General features: G+C 47.2%; 1 protein-coding gene across 1 annotated transcript in view; it reads right to left on the bottom strand.

The window, feature by feature from the left end:
• Positions 1 to 17,765: 17,765 nt before the first annotated feature.
• Positions 17,766 to 18,918, bottom strand: part of LOC139051010 (visual system homeobox 2-like) — an 86,851-nt gene continuing 85,698 nt past the window's right edge. Inside the window, exon 6 of the mRNA XM_070527996.1 lies at positions 17,766 to 18,754. Within this exon, the coding sequence (XP_070384097.1) occupies positions 18,627 to 18,754 (128 nt within the window). The 3' untranslated portion in view covers positions 17,766 to 18,626. The remainder of the gene's footprint in view (positions 18,755 to 18,918) is intronic.

Genomic DNA, 18,918 nt, shown 5'->3' with positions numbered 1-18,918 from the left:
AAATGACTGGAGGCATAAACTCAAGCTGATGAAGGAACTTTAGCGTAGACGTACGTGAGCAGCCTGATCGGTCTGCACGGTCGAGACACTTGCTGGCGCAGCGCTTAACCAGTCCAACAAAGCGCTAATATTGCTCTAACCAAGTGTAAAGCATTTTAAACATTTATAAATCAACGTGTTGATGATTACACTCCTGCGAAAAATACACACCACCAGCAAAGAAGAATACACTTCGTTGCTGCTACTGTGTATGGTTGAGCTCTGTGCCACCAGGTGGCTGCACCGTGCAGACCATTCACATTTGCCCTTCTGCTCATCTCGTGGCTCATCCCGGCACAGTCAAGCGGCCAGACCCTGTCCCCTTGCGCTTGCGTTTGCCCTAATACTGGACTCGCGAAACGGTATTGCGTTAGTAATCTTCCGGTGTAATATGACGGCCACAAACGCTCAAATCCTGCGCAGCAGCCAGTTCGCTTGTATACTGCCTTGCAGAGGGACACGATGTCGCAGCTTGACATTGCCAGTCGCTAGGTTTGCAGTCCACAAGGCAACAAAGTCGAATCATAGTGCTCGCGAAAAGACTGAGACCGACTCTGACCGCGGAGCTCTCGTCAAAATGGAGTACGTTGTAACACAAGCAGACGACACTTGCTGTGTGCCGGAAGTGCTGAAGTGTACTGAAAAATTGTTCTTGTGCATTCTCTTTATGTTACTTTCTTTTTATAAAAACAAATGAACTAACATTCTAACTATTACGAAGATTATTTATTTACCATACAGTTGGAAAAATTATCGACCATGCACACTGGTCAGCCAATCAGATAGCTCGCCCACGTGACGTCATATGGGTTATTTGCATCATATGGGTAGGGGCGGCTTAAAATTCCGCCGAGCAGTGCGCTACGATCGGCAGCGATGTGTATTTTTAAAACCTTATAATAAATTACACGCTTTACGCAGAGCACTTAGATGCATCAATTAATGATCAGAAGGACCTACTCTAATACCATCCCAGAAACCTCGAAACGCTTGTTTCGTGCGAAGAAGAGCCTTATTTTAAGAGAAAATGCGTTCTGAAGCGTCCGCATACCTCTAGGGCAGTTCAAATCACCCTCCCTTCGATCGAGGAGTGGTGACGTCATGGTCTCATAGTGACGTTGCGTCGCCGGTGAGTAAAACCATAGAGTTAGTAGAACAACTCTAGAGGAAAAGCTGGGCCGGAAAAGTGGGAACCTCTAGGGCGCCGCCCTGTTGCTACTGGTCAATGTGGCCAGCGCAATTACTATTGAAAGAGCTGAGAACAAGTACAGGTCACCTTATGCTTTGTCATCTAAAAACGCATACCTGATGGCTTTATGAAGGTGGTGCGTTAATATTAAGTTTACAGAAAGCGATCGCTAAGTCTGTTACTTATGCAAATCACGACGTACGCATTCATGCAATAAAGGATGACGGGAATTTCGGTTTCTAATCTGTTTTTTGGATGCGTAGTAGTTTCGTACAGTTTAGGTTTGACATGCGATCGCGCGTCGACATCGGACGCTATGGCACACACGTGCCTTATGTGCCACCGAAGGCCCGGAGTGCTCTGGCATATACCTTCTCATGTAAGTAAACGAATGTATCTCCTTGTTGAGAATATCACGCGAGTAGGCAGCTCTCGTGGTGCATCACAATCGTTTGAGAAGCGCCACAGTAGAGCATTTTTCTGCATGCGGAGCGGTGTTTTTATTTGCAGGTTTCCCTTCAGTAGGAAATTGCTGGACAGGCGGACCAGCGCACCGGAATTGTACTGGCGAAGCCACAAGCAACTCAAAGAATCTGTTTAATTGTTGCACTTTGAACAATCATGCTTCTACAAAGGCCACAGCAGAAAAATAGCCTGATGCCGAGTATTTTTGTGCCACGAATTAATCAAGAGGCGAGTGCCTAATGCGGACGAAATCGAGTGCATCGGGACTTAGAACGACAGAAAGCTGAGCTAGTTGGCTAGGATTCATTATGCAAAACAAAGGTGAGGCGTGCAGACAGGATACAAGAGTAGAGAAGTGGGCGGCGCTCGTGTTGTTTGCTTGTAAATACTCTACTCTTGTGTCCTGTCTGCACGCCTCCGTTTTGCATAACGAGTGCACCAACCCACATATTAATAGCGTAGGCGTTTTATTAACTGTGCAATATTTTCAACACTTCCTTGCATGCCATTTTATGTGGAATATCTTTCCTGGTCACAAATTTGTGCAGCGAATCTATTTGCATGATCGACTCCGGGCCTGTGGGACCGTTCACTTGCACTTGATGCTGAGTCTTTTACATGCATCCATACACTGCAGATATGCACATCAGATCCCTGCGAGCATTTTCAAAATTCAATTATTTTCGACAACAGGCACATATGCAATACTGACATAATCCCGAATACCACTAAGCAGCTGGGACACATTTTTGTTGACCATACTCGCAGGTAAAATAAGTACATCATGTGGACAGCTCCAGCTCATTTTCCTTAAGTCAGTGTGTACAAGGGTTATGCAAAAATAATGTTTTTTTTTTTTTCTCGCGCACCGATTATTTTGCTGTATAAGCAAGAGAACCCACCAGTGCATTAGTGTAACGTATCTTGTGCATCACACTAATATGTGCTTTCATTTACCAAGTGAGATGAGTTATTTAAGGTTAATTCAGTCATATCACACTGCAAGCTGCATTCATCAATCTTCAATTGGATTTTGCAAATGTTTTATGAACCATGTTTCCCTTTTATGCCGATATGCAATGGCAAATGTTCATGTGTTCCAAAAGTAAAATTTAAGCTCTAAATTAAAGCGGACATTTCTAGTCAGAAACAAGCAAAAATGGTGACTGCAGAGTATCAGAAGCCCAAGGTACAGAAATTATGAGAAGTGTCGAATGATTTCAAGGAAAGAGTCGTATTTGAAAATGCAAGACTCTTTAGTGTAGGTCAAGCAAGTCAATATAGGTAGAATACTCTGCAAAATTATGTGAGTGAGGGGATGTCAAACAATGGGTCAGGAAATGCATTGTTTTTCTGCAAAACAAAAGCTGATTTCCATTACATAAGTCACTTTAGCATCATGATAAATTCAGAAATAAACCAAAAAACAAGACGCGCAAAAATTTAAAAAAACATTTAATGATGCTCTCTCCACACTGGGATAAATAAAAACAAACACATCACATCTAATGTGGACATATCAGATGCCTTGTGAAACACTAAAGCAACAATTCAGTTTCGAGCTATGGCACTTGCCGCGTAGATGTGGGGGGGCCTTGCACCAATAGTGATAGTTACCACTGCATTTAGAAATTGAAAGCATTTGTGCAGACAAGGATGATTCTTTATATTTTTGGCTACCACTTAAAATGCCTCCACCAAGTGTTACAATGCTGCACGCAGCCATACTAAGGATCTCGCAGCAACACCTGCAGGTAAAAAGGAGAAGCAGTCAAAGTGCTGGTGTGTTCTGGACACTATGTTTGAAAACTTTTAGGCAAGAAGAGTGCAAGAAGCAGACATAACAACTGCATTTATTACCGTAATTCCCCATTTGAATGGCCTTTTCTTTTTGCTTAGACAATGCCTACGCCTAGCCACAGCAGCTCCCTCATACAGTCTCCGCAAGCCATGAGGCCGTGGAGGCGAATGCAGGTAAGAGGCAATAAGCAATAGCACTGGTATCGACATTCATCTAATTTCTTTTTATTTCGTTTAGGCAGCCAGCACACCTCGAACAGCCACCTTGACTGCGGGTGTGTCACCCTATTCGCCAAGGAAACATTTGAGGGAAAGTGACAGGCAATGTGAACAGCCACTTCTCCATGTAAACAATACTCTTTCTCTCGGATGACTCCTACGCCTCGCCACGCCAGCACACTTGTGCACAAAGATGCCGCAGAGGCACGTGCAGGTCAGAGGCAAGAAGCAGTGGCACTGGTGTCGACATTTACCCAATTTCTTTTTCTTACACTGAGGCAGCCAGCACACCTCGAACAGCCACCTTGACTGCGGGTGTGTCAGTAGATTCCTGTTGTACATATGCTTATAATAAACTTCAGTAAACTTGAACTTCATAATAAACTTTAAGGCAAATGGGACATTGATGCATTGTATTTTTGAACATTTATTGTACACATACAATATATATTATACTTTGCAGTGCTACAGAGCGTATTTTGAAGCTTCCCCCTATATTTTGCACCTTTAATTACGTATGTGTTGTGTGGCCCTCAATGCAGTTCATGTTGTAGCAGCTGCTTTGTCTGTGTATCGCACATTGGCTTAAGCTCGTGATATCCACATACTTCTCTCACATATAACAATTAAAGTTCTATGTAGTCCTCAGTGTTACAACAAAAAATGAAAGTAAACAATCCGATCATGGAATTGTGTTTATTACAGTGATTCCTACGACAGTTACTGACAAGTTGACAACTTGAACTGGTCAATCGGTCCATAGCCTCCTCTATTTTTCAAAAATAAAAGAGGCTATGATCCGTCATGGCAAGGAATTGTATGTATACATAAAAAAAGGGGGTATGTGTGTGTTTGTAGTGGGGGTATAGGATTAGGGCGGTACGAAAAAATGTACCAACACCGTCCTCTAGACCCATTCCGTTAAGGTACCGTAACAAAGCGTATTATGCATAAAGTTCATACAACCAACTCTGATATTACTACAGACGCCAGGCGACGCGAGCTACATTTGTCATGATGCATTCGCGACTGCACCGGATGCCCTCCACATTATTCTCGTTAATCGTGCTCACTGCGCCGAGGCAAAAGAAAGATCATGAGCGCAGGTGCCTTTAAAGCATCTCGACCTTGCGAGGCACGGCTGCGCGTGCCAGGGGAGCTGTCCGTGCGAACACTCCCTGGCACACACCTGCCTCGGCGGCCCCAACCTACCTACCGTTCTGCTTCGAGCTTTGATCCCCCCACTGTCCCTCGGGTGCCCTGGAGTTCCTGCGCCGCCTGCTCTACTATCATCTCAGGTGCTCTCCTGAGACTTCCGTTTGTCGGTTACATGTGCCCTACAGCTGGATCATTACTTATAATAATAAAAAACCCGATCTATCGTCGCGACGACAGATCGCGAAAGCGGCTTTCGCAACATACCGCGCCCGTGCGAAGAGAATTACGGAACGCCAACGAGGAATCTGACCACAGCTTCGAGCTCGTAACGTCGTCGAGTGACACTCCTGCAACAGGCGTGACCGCTGAAAACCGCATACCGCCGGAAACTTGAACAGGATCATCCCTCGGTTGCATAACTGCCAGCTGTACGGCCAACATGGACCACACCCACACCGTCCCGCAACATAGAATAAAGAACCGACTTATAAAGCCCCAAACACACGGCTGCACGCACACATCACAACACTACAAGCGAGACGCCATGCTGCTACGCTGCTACTGTTGCCGGATTAAAACTGACTACTGTCACCAAGTCTAGCAAGCCTTTCAGGAGCTGGCAACCTCGGCGCGTAGCAACATGGCGGCGCTCTTGCGGTTCCCGATTTTAATGCATGGGCCCTATGGGTAGCTTGTCCTCTAGAGTCAGTATAGTAACTCTATGAGTAAAACGGCGCCCGCAGACGACGCTGCAGCTTTTCTGCGCATAAAGCCCCTTAAAATTGAGGGGCTTTATCTGCGCAAAACGCAAATGCGTGGCCAGAAACAGAGCCAAGACAGAGCCGACAGCAGCGCGAAAGCGGATTTATTGTGGCTAGCGGAAGGGAAAGCGCGCAACGATGAGCTGGTTCTTTATTTTATGACGCCAACTTTGACGCTCGTTGCAATGGACGACCCTGACAACACATTGGCTCGCGATGCTGGGCTCGACTTCAACGATTTAGGCACTGATGAACGTGACCTGCTGCTGAGGGCTCGCGTTGCCGGCGTCGTTGCGTACTACTACGACGGCAACTGTATGTCATGGCTGTACATATTCGCACATTTGTAGCTTTTCCTTCGTGAAAACCAAATGGCGCACTCACCGCCCCATCTTCGACCTGCAGTTCTTTCGCTTCGGAGAATGGAGGCAAGACCGACGGAACAGCGCTACGGGAAAGCATTGCTTTGAAAGGTACTCCACACGACTTCAGTAAGTTGGCGTTGAACTCGGAATCTTCTGGACGAAAGTGCAGCGAGCACATTATGCGATTTTCGGCTCTTTGCCAACGTGCTGTGGCAGAGGTACGACACTTAACCACTTCGAACGGAGAGGTTCATTCGTTGGCACACAATGATAAATAACGTTGGATTCGCCGTTGCATCTGCCCTTGACCAAGTTCCGCGGACCGTTCGCGCATCACACGACATCACATGGACATGGTATTCTCACTGCTTGTTCCAAATGCAAGTTTCGCGAGCCAGCAGAGCCAGCGCAGCACGACTCGATAACGAAACAACTGAAACTCCAAAGCGCGCGCGGCGCAGAGTCGAGCGAAAATGAAACCTTTCGACCACCCATACTACTGAAGGGTAACGTCAAACTGTTATTTTTTCTTAGAATCGAACAGAAGTAGACAAGTAGCATTTTCTTACATCTTATAACCCGATGAACTGATCTTTCTAATACGAGTAGTTGAGTACTGGTGACATAAGTTATGGTGAGGAGTGCCTTCGTCATCGGGCTAGTACCGGAATGTCGCTGGGGGGGTGGGTCTCAAATCGTGTCATGAATTTACCTCAATTTCTCGGTTACTAAAGCTCTGTTCGCGATTATATTGGCGCCTTAGACGTTCTATAGAGCATTGCTTTATCACTTCAACTTGACTTCATAGTTACCTTTAGTGTCCCTTCAAATCCGGCGGCGTACGTCATCTAGCCGCGCCTGTGATTTTAGCCACCAATCAGACAACCTCCGTTTGATTATTTCTGACGTCTCCCGTCCTGGCTTAAAACAACAAAGAGGTTCCCCTAGAATGATTGTAGATCTTTTCTTAGGCAATGTCCTGCTTGAATTTTTTTTTATGTTCCCAGTGCTGATTTCGTCTGCATCCCTATTTTCCACAGATCCCTCTCTGTGTCTTTCACCTCTTTCAACACCTATGATTAACGGCGGTACTGCGTAACGCGCGAAAGTAGGAAAAACGAATGCCAAGCCGTGCGGTTGCCGCCCGTATTAAAAAAAAAAAAAAACTACTGTTGCTTATAATCACGCGAGCCAATTGACAAGAGACATCGCTGAGGCTTGCAATATAAAGATTAAGGACAAGGCGTGTATCAGCGAACGCTATATCGCTCTTCATGGCCCATGCCATGGTTTTATTAACTGGCACCTATATATATGTTAGACGTTTCTTCAATCAAATATCGATTGAGGGTCAGCGCCGCGTTGTCGTTTTTACCTTCCTTTTGTCTGTGCCTTGTGTTGCGCTGTTACAAACCTTTCGATGAATCCTAACCAACTGGCCCAACATATCGTCTTGATGCGGACAGAGAAGAGTAAAGGGAGTACGCTGCCTGTCTGCCTGTTTTACAGACAGCGTACAATACAAATATATTTGAATGCTTCTTTCACGCAAAAAAAAGAAAGAAAACAAGAGTGCTATTTGAAATACGACCAACTCGCCCAAGCTTTCTACCCTGTAATACGCTACAATATAAGGTACGAAATATATTGGCTTTCCTGTTTACAGCTTTGCAAGATCCACCCTCTAAGTTGCATATATTAACACATTCTGGTAGCTGATACCTCGAAAGCAATGCTAGTCTGCATACGTGGCTTCACTACGTCGCGGTTTCAATGATCAATTTCAATTAGTGACTAATTAACAGCGCAAATTTTTAATGAGCTGCATGGCTATTTCAAGTTCTCGAGCAGGTGACGTCTATCCCTTTGTATAATCCACACGAAGAGACCGAATTGTGATATCTTTCACTGGGGAAACTGAAAAAAAAAAGAGATAAAATATTACACGGGCACATACAGTACACATACAGTAGTTATGGGTGACTTCAATGTAAAAGTGGGGGGAAGCAGCCGGTTGAACAGGCAATTGGCAACTACGGGATCGATTCTAAAAATGCTAGAGGAAAGAAGCTGGTAGAAATGGCAGAAAGGAATAACATGAGAATAATGAACACCCTTTTCAGGAAACGTAGCAACAGAAAGTGGACCTGGAAGAGGCCTAATGGTGAAACAAGAAATGAAATTGACTTCATATTTTCTGCCAATCCCAGCATAATGCAGGATGTAGAAGTGAGGTAGGGTAAAGTGCAGTGATCATAGGTTAGTGAGGGCTAGGATTCACCTCAATTTGTACAGAGAAAGACTAAAATTGGTCAAGAAAAAAAACAGGTCAACTTAGAGGCACTAAGAGTAAAAGCAGACAAATTCATGCTGGTACTTGCAAACAAATATTCAGCCTTAGAATATAGAGATGACGATGATGACATAGAGAATGAATGAAACCGTAACGAGGCTGGCTTCAGAGGCAGCAATTGAAATGGGAGGCAAGGCACCAAGGCAACCACTAGGCAAGCTCTCCCAAGTAACAAAAGACCTAATAAAGAAACGACAAAGAATGAACGTCTCCAACTCAAGAGATAAAATAGAATTCGCAGAACTGTCAAAACTGATCAAAAAAGCGAAAATAAGTGATATTAGAAATTATAACGTGAGAAAGACTGAAGAAGCTGTAAAAAATGGACGCAGCCTGAAATCAGTGCGAAGGAAACTTGGCATAGGACAAACCAAGATGCACTGAAAGATAAGCAAGTAATATCATCAGCAATCTCGAATGTATAATAAAAGCAGCGGAAGAATTCTATACTGACCTGTCCAGTACAGTACCCAGAGGACCCGGGAGTGCTCTATTCGAAACAATAATTGAACAGTATACAGAAACTCCTCCTATCACTAGAGATGAGGTCAGAAGGGCCTTGCAAGGCATGAAACGGGAAAAAGCGGCAGGAGATGATGGAATAACAGCCGATTTAATCAAAGATGGAGAAGATATAATGCTAGGAAAACTGGCGGCTTTCTATACGAAGTGTCTATCGACTGCAAGGGTCCCAGAAAACTGGAAGAATGCAAACATTATACTAATCCACAAAATGGGAGACGCTAACCCCAGACTCGGCTGCGATCATGCACCGTTGTAGTATAGTAGTAATTGGTTGTTTGTTTTAAATCAAATGAAGGTAAGAAAACTTACTGCTGACCACGCAAGCTGTAAGAAGAGAGAGAGGAATAATGTTTAATGGCAGACTGGTGGAGAGGTCGGCCTGAATGAAGTGCCTCTAACCTGCTACTCCGCGCTGGGGAAGTTACACCGGCTCACACCTGAACGGCGGCCAGTACACTCCCCATGTTAAGGTCTTCAATCATTTGTTGTAACTCGTCCGCAGTGTTGCTGAATAGAACAATGTCATCGGCAAACCGAAGATTGCTGAAGTGCAGTTGAAAGTCCAGCGTCCGTCCGTGTCTAACGCATTTCCCTTATGTGCGCGTCCTTTAAAATTGTGCTTCGCTGGTATCCCCTTTTTCAAGTTGAAAAATAAGACATCCACCCAATCGTAGCAATTTCTACAAAGGAAACACATGCGGGCTCCTCGAAAGAAAAGCCTCGCAGTTCAAGAAAAATTCGTCTTAATCCGGGACTCGAACCCGGGACCACCGCCTTTCCAAGGCAACCGCTAATTAACATACATGCAAACGTACAACCGCTCGTTGAGAATCCGCGCTATGGGTGCATTGAAACGACATTGGGTGTTTTACAGACAGCGTATACACTACAAATATGTTTGAATGTTTATTTCACAAAAAAGTAAAAAAAAAAATGGCGAGCTTCTTTGCGACGACCACACGCAGCGGCCGTGAATTGTACTTTGTGAAATCATAGAATGTGTAAAGTGCCCTGTGTTTGCAGTTTGCCCAGGACCTGTAATTTGGTAGTTACCAACTTGCTTTGTAGGCACTTTGAGAAAATTTGAGCAGGGCGAGCGCCGGTAGCCAAACTATGCGTTATTCTCGTAGTTGTCCCTCGCAACACGTCAGATGTGCACTCCTGGTAGATTGCGCCACTGTAGGATTCATCATCATCATCATCATCATCATCATCATCATCATGGCTACGCCCACTGCAGGGCAAAGGCCACTCCCATACTTCTCCAACTACCTCGGTCATGTGCTAATTGTGGCCATGGTGTCCCTGCAAACTTCTTAATCTCATCCGTCCACATAACTTTCTGCCGACCCCTGCTAAGCTTCCCTTCTCTTGGAATCCAGTCCGTAACACTTAACGACCATCGGTTATTTTCCCTCCTCATTACATGCCCTGCTCATTCCCATTTCTTTTTCTTGATTTCAACTAAGATGCCATTAACTCGCGTTTGTTTCCTTACTCAATCTGCTCTCTTCTTATCCCCTTAAAGTTACACCCATAATTCTTCTTTCCAAAGCTCGTTGCGTCGTCCTCAATTTAGGTAGAACCCTTTTCGTAAGCTTCCAGGTTTCTGCCCCGTAGGTGAGTACTGGTAAGGCACAGCTGTTATACACTTTTCTCTTGAGGGATAACGGGAACCTGCTATTCATGATCTGAGAATGCCGGCCAAACGCACCCCAGCCCATTCTTATTCTTCTGATTATGTCAATCTCATGATCCGGATCCGCGGTCACTACCTGCCCTAAGTAGATGTATTCCCTTACGACTTCAAGTGCCTCGCTGCCTATTGTAAATTGCTGTTCTCTTCCGAGACTCTTAAACATTACTTTAGTTTTCTGCAGATTAATTTTTAGACCCACTCTTCTGCTTTGTCTCTCGAGGTCAGTGAGCATGCATTGCAGTTGATCCCCTGAGTTACTAAGCAAGGCAATATCATCAGCGAATCGTAAGTTACTAAGGTATTCTCCATTAACTTTTACCCCCATTTCTTCCCAATCCAGGTCTCTGAATACCTCCTGTAAACACGCTGTGAATAGCATTGGAGAGATCGTATCTCCCTGCCTGACACCCTTCTTTATTGTGATTTTGTTGCTTTCTTTATGGAGGACTACGGTGGCTGTGGAGCCACTGTAGATATTTTTCAGTATTTTTACATACGGCTCGTCTACACCCTGATTCCATCATGCCTGCATGACTGCTGAGGTTTCTACTGACTCAAACGCTTTCTCGTAATCAATGAAAGCTGTAGGTACTCGCGCCCAATATATATTGTTGTAATTTAATGAGATGGATATTTGCTGGGTAATAGTTGGTCCATTCTTGTGTGAAATAATAAGCGCCCTCTTTAGACGGGACAGTGACGTGGGAAAACCTGTCCCTTGTCTATCTCACAAGTCCCGTCTAAAGCTTGCGCTTATTATTACACGCAGTATATTGTAAGTTGAAACTCCGTCACAACCCCAAATACTATCCCGGCTGCAGCTTCGTTGCAATGGATGTCGATCGCTTGAATATATTTCAAGGCCACACATGCCCCTTGTGTCACTTTGGTACATCCGTTTTTGGAGACGGGCCAAAAATGGGTATACACCTACTAGTATCGCATACGCAGATTGTCTGTTCAATCACATCTATACTGAGTGGCACGCACACCCAGTGATTCAAGTTGTCTACACAGGCCTCCTCGCCTAAGACAGCAGCCAGCACACTCCCCAAGTTAGCGGACAACTTGGGTGTGTGAAATAGGTTAGGTACAGACCGCAAACTAGACAGCACACGTGCCACGAATCGGCTTATGAACGAGAAGAACGGGGGTTAACCGAGGGGCCCGATTTTTAATAATCATATCATAAGAGGCGAACAAACAATGACGCCAAGGAAAAGGGGAAATTACTCGTGCTTACTAATTGCATTGAAGAAATGATAAATTAATGGAAATAAAAGTGGATGACAAAACAACTTGCCGCAGGTAGAGAACGATCCCACGTCTTCGCATTACGCGTGCGCTGCTCTACCACGACCGTGACGCCTGCGGCAGAAAGGATGTTCTGCATCCGCCGCCAAGGTTTGTGAGTGGTGGCGCTGGGTAACACTCCCAGGGTTAGTTCTAGTGGTAAAACATAAATACCCAAGAAAGTGGATGGGGAAACGGCGCCGCAGTAGCTCAATTGGAGCATCGCACGCGTAATGTAAAGACGTGGGATCGTTCCCCACCTGCGCAAGTTGTTTTTCCATCCACTTTCATTTCTATTAATTTATCATTTCTTTAATTCAATTAGTAAGCACAAGTAATCGGCTTATGTGTATGATATACAGCCACCATCATGCTTAGCCAGAATGCGCCTTCCTTGTTCTACTGGGGCGAGGTGATATCTGGATGGGTTGCCTTGAATTTCCTTGCTTAATGCATGTTCTTTCCAAAACATCTACTATTTGCTCCCTATACAAACAGTGTTTGTCTAAGTTAAACCGCTATAGAATTGTGTCTTCTATGCTCGTATCAAGTCTGATGGTGGCTGTATATATATATATGAACAACATGATGTAATGACATGATGTACCATGCAAGCAGGCCAACTTCACGCGCTCTTTGTGCTTTCTGCGTAGCTATAGGTAAAAGGAATTCCTTAGAAGTCTTTGAGCGTCGCAACCGCGAGCAGTACAAACGTGTCTTGCAAACTCCGCCCAGCGCTACTCTGCAGTGTGCACAGCATATTCAAATGCACATGACACGCTGATGACTCGTGCTGCCAATACTTGCCCTGTATGGTTGGTGCACTTGTATAATGTCGATGTTGCGTGGGTCCAGAATTAAGGAGTTTTAGCATATCGTAGGCGTATAGTACACATATACCACAGTGCCGGGAAACGTATCAACATCAGTGCATTCACGGCTTTTCTCTTCAAAAAAGATGCAAAAATCCATTCGCGGTACACCGCTGCCCACGCGTTCACGCCGGTTGTGTAAACACAGCAATTTGTCATGTGCCTTCCTGGTGTACTGTCGTATAGTCGAACAGAAGTCTAACTTCACTTATTTTGATAATAATTCAGAGCGTATATATAGTTCAGCACGCAGAGCGTCACAGGATATCAACTTCGCATGGTTTAGCGTCTCCGGTATGCGTTTGTATTTCTATTTATTTATTTGTTTAATTATTTATTTATCTGAAAATTTTGGTGACGTTCAAGGATTTGAGTTATGATCTTCCCCACAATGGCGCAAGTTATTCATGGGTAAAAGGCTGTCACGAGACCACGCACCAAGCTGGCTTACCAGACTCGCCACACATTCACGGTAACGCTGGTATCGAAGCACGGAGCACTGGGTAAAAAATGTTTCCACTGTATTGCAGCCCTATATAAAAGGTTCGGGCTCCGCTCTGTCTTGGCCCCTTGCGGTCAGAGATGGGTTAAATTTCCAGCTCGGAACATTTTGTCCGCAGCGACACCTCATGAAGTTATAGTAAATGACATCTTTTACAACTTTCCTATTTTCTTTGTCGGATCGGATCACAACAGTTGCTGTCTCTTGTCGGATCATAGCCACAGAAGGCAATGTTCAGATCAGGCACGTACCCAGAATGTCTTTTCGGGGGAGGGGGGGATAGACTGTGGGAATTGACCTCTCCTTTGCTTGACAAACAAGGAACCCCATCAAATGGACTCGCGCAGAAAAGAAGCGCAGTAAGAGCACTGCCAAGAACAAGTAAACAAGCAAAAATGTAAAATAAAGATTTCTACTGTGTTTTTTTTAATTAGCTCTGGAAGAATTACAGACAAATATATATTTGCGGAACAATCACAGTTCTTTTGGATCCCTCGTTTACTGCTCTACCTAGTTAAGTGCCAAAACCGACTCGTATTGTTATTTCGGAAGTTGCGTAACGATGCGTGGTCACCAGTCCCGCACAACACCGCAGAGCGCGGGACGTTGCCGGTCTAGAAACAGCCACATAAGCGTAGCAGAGGAGTGGCTACGTCAGGTGGTTAGGCTGATAACGGTAGATGCGTCATTCAAAACACACGGAATCCTTCTCCACTTCCGGCGGCCTTCTCTACTTCCTTTTTAAATAAACAGATATTGGTCCACAAATATTTTCACAAGCAACGGTTAAATTTGTTAACTTTCGTTTTTCCTTCCTGTTTGGCTGTTGCCTCGGCTCTCTCTCTTAGTAGATCGCTTAGTTTCTCAACTCCTTGCGACTCTTGTTTCCAGTTGCCAATTTTGCTGGAAAAGTGCTGTACAATTAGGGAAAAACCAGACGAGGTAACGGGTGACATTCATATTGCTTATGGGTTTAACGGTTATTGCAGGGTTATTTGGTCATGGACGCTGGTTCGCACGATTTTATTTTCGAGCTTATCTAACCTACATCACGGGTATATGGTACCGAGGATATGCCAGCTTCGTGGCGAGCCGTCACTCGAGGAAGTAATAAGGCAAAAGGAAAAGTTAAAGGCAACTGGCGTTGTCTCCGGCTGCAACTCGTTCCACGAGCATACAGACCAGCTGCCTACGAACTGAATCCATTTCCTGGTTCCCGGATCTGTCTAATCAATGGAGGTTGAACTAACGAAGCAACAGTGATGCGCGTGACCGTTGCAATAGATGGTTAATCGCGCGGGCACCGAATCGATGAGAAAACTGGCCTTCATACCCCAGGAGATGCCGGTAACTATGTACCGCCATCCAAAAGGAGTGAAACAGGCAGCAAAATGTTGACTGCCAGATAGCTGTCATGTCTCAAGATTGATTTGGCGGCGCTTTAGGAATGTGTGTGAGGAGTGGTGACGCGGGCCGGGAGGGGGGGGGGGGGCGGTATGCCGCTTAGTTTCGGAGAAGGGGGGCCGGGACCCCCGGCCTCCCCCCCCCCCCCCTTTGGGTACGTGCCTGGTTGAGGTACTTCTCCAGATGAGATGCTAAAGTTTCAACCGCTGCGCCTTCTGTTACATGCATGGCTTCCCTCCAGGCTCTGTCTGTAATCGCTCTGCTCGCATGAGCGGAGGGAGTTCTGGTAAACTTACCGATGTGGTCCTTGATGCCCCCAGACGTCAATGAGGCACGGGGAAAACGCGTAAAATAAAGAGAGACAAGGAGGTGTGGCTGACGACACGTTTTTTTTTTTTTTCACAATCACACCAACATTCCCCGCACACGCACACACAAACACGCACAACAACAGCTACGAGACAGGCTACTCCGCTTCTCACATCGTGACAGCGGCTCCAGACCAATCGGAGTTCGGTGAGCATTAATTCTCCGTTGGAATACGCTGCGCCGATCGCGTTAAAGCGCGGTGTTCAAGTCTTTGCGTAAGCACCGCAATGAGTTCCACACACACCGCCGCAACGCGCGACAGTTCACCGGGACGCCGTCCATGATCACGTCTCGGCACACAAGTCACCTAGCGATGGGCGCTGTCGTCTGCATACGGGACCTTATCGGCTTTGCATTTCGACGTCTTCAGCTGTGCGTTTACAGTTGTTGCTTTGCCCGGCAAGGTGCGCAGCGGATATGTAACACGGAGCTTTGCGTACCGAATCATCGTACGAGTTTTCATCGAGGTTGTTAGAGACGCCGCCGTATGAAATGGAAAGTCGTCCGCTGTAGTACAGAAAAGACTATCTCTGTTCAAGGGGCAGTCCACGCAGACTGCAACACATGTCGAAGGTGTTTTTATTATACATTGTTTTATTAAGCTTATTCGGGGGACCACGACCGACTTGGTGACTTCAAGGTGAGCTCCTGTGAACTTTGGTGCACTCTTTCCACTTAGACGTACCATGCCTCGCGTCTCGATGGTCGTGCAACATACCGCAAAACCTGTGCAAGCAGCTTTGCTCGAACAGACCCATCTGACCGCGACTTTCAAGGATGCTCGCCCGCGCAGGAAGCACGGGTTTGCAGCGGGAATGAGCGGGTTGTGGTCCCGCCTTCCATTTATCACTCTCACTGTGTGTGGATAAACTAAGCCGTCATTTATGCCCCAGCTTTAACACTTCTGTGTGCAAGCCACGAAACGAACACTACAAGCGTCGCCCGGAGAAAGAAATGTTGCAGGAACTGTCAATGTTATTGTCGGTGTGTATACACCTTCCTCGTGTTTTGCTTTCTCGACCCCTGCTCGAAACGTAGTTCACACCAAAAGAAGGGGCGGCTGGACTGTCATAAACTGCGTACGAACGAGAATGTCAGTGATTTTGGCTATGCTGCATGGTCCGTGGCGTGCGCGGGTCTCGCGCAAGCATTCGTTCCATGTTCACAGGCGTTCTGGTACACAGGCTTCTCGGCACATGGAGGTGGATTGAATGCCTTTACATTACCTAACATTATTATTATTCTTTTGGCACAGGGAGGGGGCAGGAGTTATGGAATGCAAACTTCGTTATTACACTGATCATTATTATGGCTGACAGACGTCCACCCTTACCACGGATATTTAGACACAACTGCAAGCATTATTTGGGAGTGTAAATATGCGTATATGCCGTGGAGGGGTCCTGTCGAGAAGTTCAACGCAGAACGCAGCGCATGAAGATTATGCAACTTGTGTTGCTTTCTCTCTGACAGAGCGTCACATGTGTGATGTACACGGGGGGGTTCCGGAAACGTGTTCTTTCGTGGGGTGCAAGTATGCGTTCGAAAACACCTGAACAGTTTTTCTCCGCACTTTCTGACAACCGCGGTTACATTCCACGTCAATCTAACGATCCTTGCTTTTTCTTCAGCTTTGTTCTCGACGCGCTTTGCTACACGATTGACGCAACGTCGTACAGGCTAGAACAACAGATACCTCATACACTGTAAACTAATTTACAAGGGTATAAATCAGTCTATAAATCACGCCCTCATAACCGCAAGGGTGTGAGTCGTAGTCCGCTTTACGCTCTTATGCACACTTAATGGTGTAAATGAGTTTACAGTGTACTAAAGGACTTACAGCGCCCAAAACATAACATGAAGATAAAAGTCGTATGCACTGGTCTCTTTACGCGTTGTTCATTCGGACTTAACTGATCGAACTGGTTTGACGTGCCAAAGAAAACATGTCTACAGACTGCGCTGCTGTGGAAAACTGACGTGGCTATCTAGATTTCTTTCCTTGTTCACAACGAGAATGCTAAGCGGTCCTGTACGATCACAAGGCACACAGCCGAGCGCTAGTTCACCAACACTTGTTGTGGATTCACGCCCACTGGTGTGTATACCTACATGCATGTAGAAGCTCTTTCTCTGCGTCAACACGTCCGACACGAAAGTCACGCTTTACGTGTCTTCCTGTGATCGAAGCGTACAATGTATTTTGACATTTCTAAAAAAAAAAAAAAATAGAGCGAATCCTACGTAGCTCTGATAATAGTCCAGCCACGTTCTTCCTTACTCGTCGTCTCTCTGCGCGCTGTATATGTCTAGCAACGTAGTATTATGACGTATCGGTGACCATCTAGTCCGCCCATCTCCCTGGAGTTCATGATCCGCGCCGGTCCATCCATCAGCGTTCGCCTTCGTCGAGTGAAAACAACGTTTCTCGCTAATTGAAAGCCCGCGCTCGTCTTCGGCGCGGTGGCTAATGGTGCGAGCCGCCGTCCGCCGGCCTTCCCTTGGGACGTCCCGTCAGCGGCTGCGCCAGTTGGCCAGCAGCGCCCTGCGGGGGACCTCGCCTACGCGCTCGGGGCACCCCGAGAAGTCAGTTTGCCGTTTACGCGGCGATGCTTCGCAACGCGCCCTTATATGCGGCGGGACAGCGGCTCGCGCAATAGCGACAGCGTAGAGGCGCTCAATTGTCTCTCCGGAACAGAAATATATCTGCGGGTACCACCGTTGTGCGGTGTAAAAGGAACAGACGGGATGCCAACAGCCAAGCTCACAAGATCGAGATTAAATATGTCGCAAAATAGACGGGATAACACAGACGTATCGACGGTGTGCGACAAAGGAACAGTCGCGTACTGTCGCCGCCTGCGTTTGTATATACTATCAGGCGTGGGCGAATGGTTCATACTACACTGCACAGGGTGCGCTTGGAGGGGGTCTCGCTTCAGAAACAAAAGCAGCGGGCCACTAGTCCCGGCCAAGTGAAGCGCAACCGCTGTCGGATGGACCCTCTCGCGCGCGCGGCAGCCAAGCCCAGGGTCGTCCGTCATCGTTAGGCCTAACGCGATTTGGGGGGGGGGGGGGGGGCCGCGGATGGACTGCAGCCTGCCTTGCCGCGTTGGCGGCAACCCCCGACACCCGCCGCCGTCTTCGTCGCCGTCGTCGTCGTCGCGCCGGGGGTGAGTGCGGCTGGCCACACGGACCGCTCTGCGGCGGCGCCTAATCCAATCAGCGTGCGGCCGCTACCAGATCGTCATCGGGGTGCAGGAGAGCGCTTGTCTCCATTTTTACGCTCTCTCCATGTAGGGAGTGAGAGGGAGGTGTCCGGTGAATCCACGAGGCCGCTTTTCTCTCGCTGCCGGTCGCGAGGACGAGAGCGTTCTCTCTGCGCGCTCTCGCTTCCGATGTCCGGGGGAGAGATCTCTGTCGCCTCCGCGGAGCCTCTCTCTCACCGCCATTGTCTCTGCGAGATCTCTCCCTCCTCTCCTCCCCAGAGCGGGGTTTCGGTCGGTCGGTCGTGGTCCGTGGCGCTAATTCAATCGGCGCCCTGACCGACTGACTCATGGCGCCAGGTGAGGCGACGCGCTCCTCCCCCGGGTGGGACAGGTGAGCGCGGTCACGCGAACAGGGCGTCGATGGAGTGCTGCAGCCGGGCGCTGTGCTCGCGCGCCCGCAGCCGCAGCGCCGCGATGCTGTGCGTCCGCAGGTCCTGGCTCACGGCGCCTCCGGACGCCGACGCCGAGCCTGCGACAACGGCGGGATGGAGGCACTCTTAAGCTCTCGGAAGATAAGCACGCTAATCGCGGCAGTTTCAGCGCGACGCCAATGCACAGTCACGGACAAGCACCATCTTTCACCGTTACTTCTCCGGTCGCCAAAGATCGCGTAGACCCCGCACTAAGCCTGCA

This window comes from Dermacentor albipictus, chromosome 10 (genome assembly GCF_038994185.2).
Source record: "Dermacentor albipictus isolate Rhodes 1998 colony chromosome 10, USDA_Dalb.pri_finalv2, whole genome shotgun sequence".
In the NCBI taxonomy this organism is placed as follows: domain Eukaryota; kingdom Metazoa; phylum Arthropoda; class Arachnida; order Ixodida; family Ixodidae; genus Dermacentor; species Dermacentor albipictus.
This window is presented reverse-complemented; position numbering and strand designations above follow the sequence as displayed.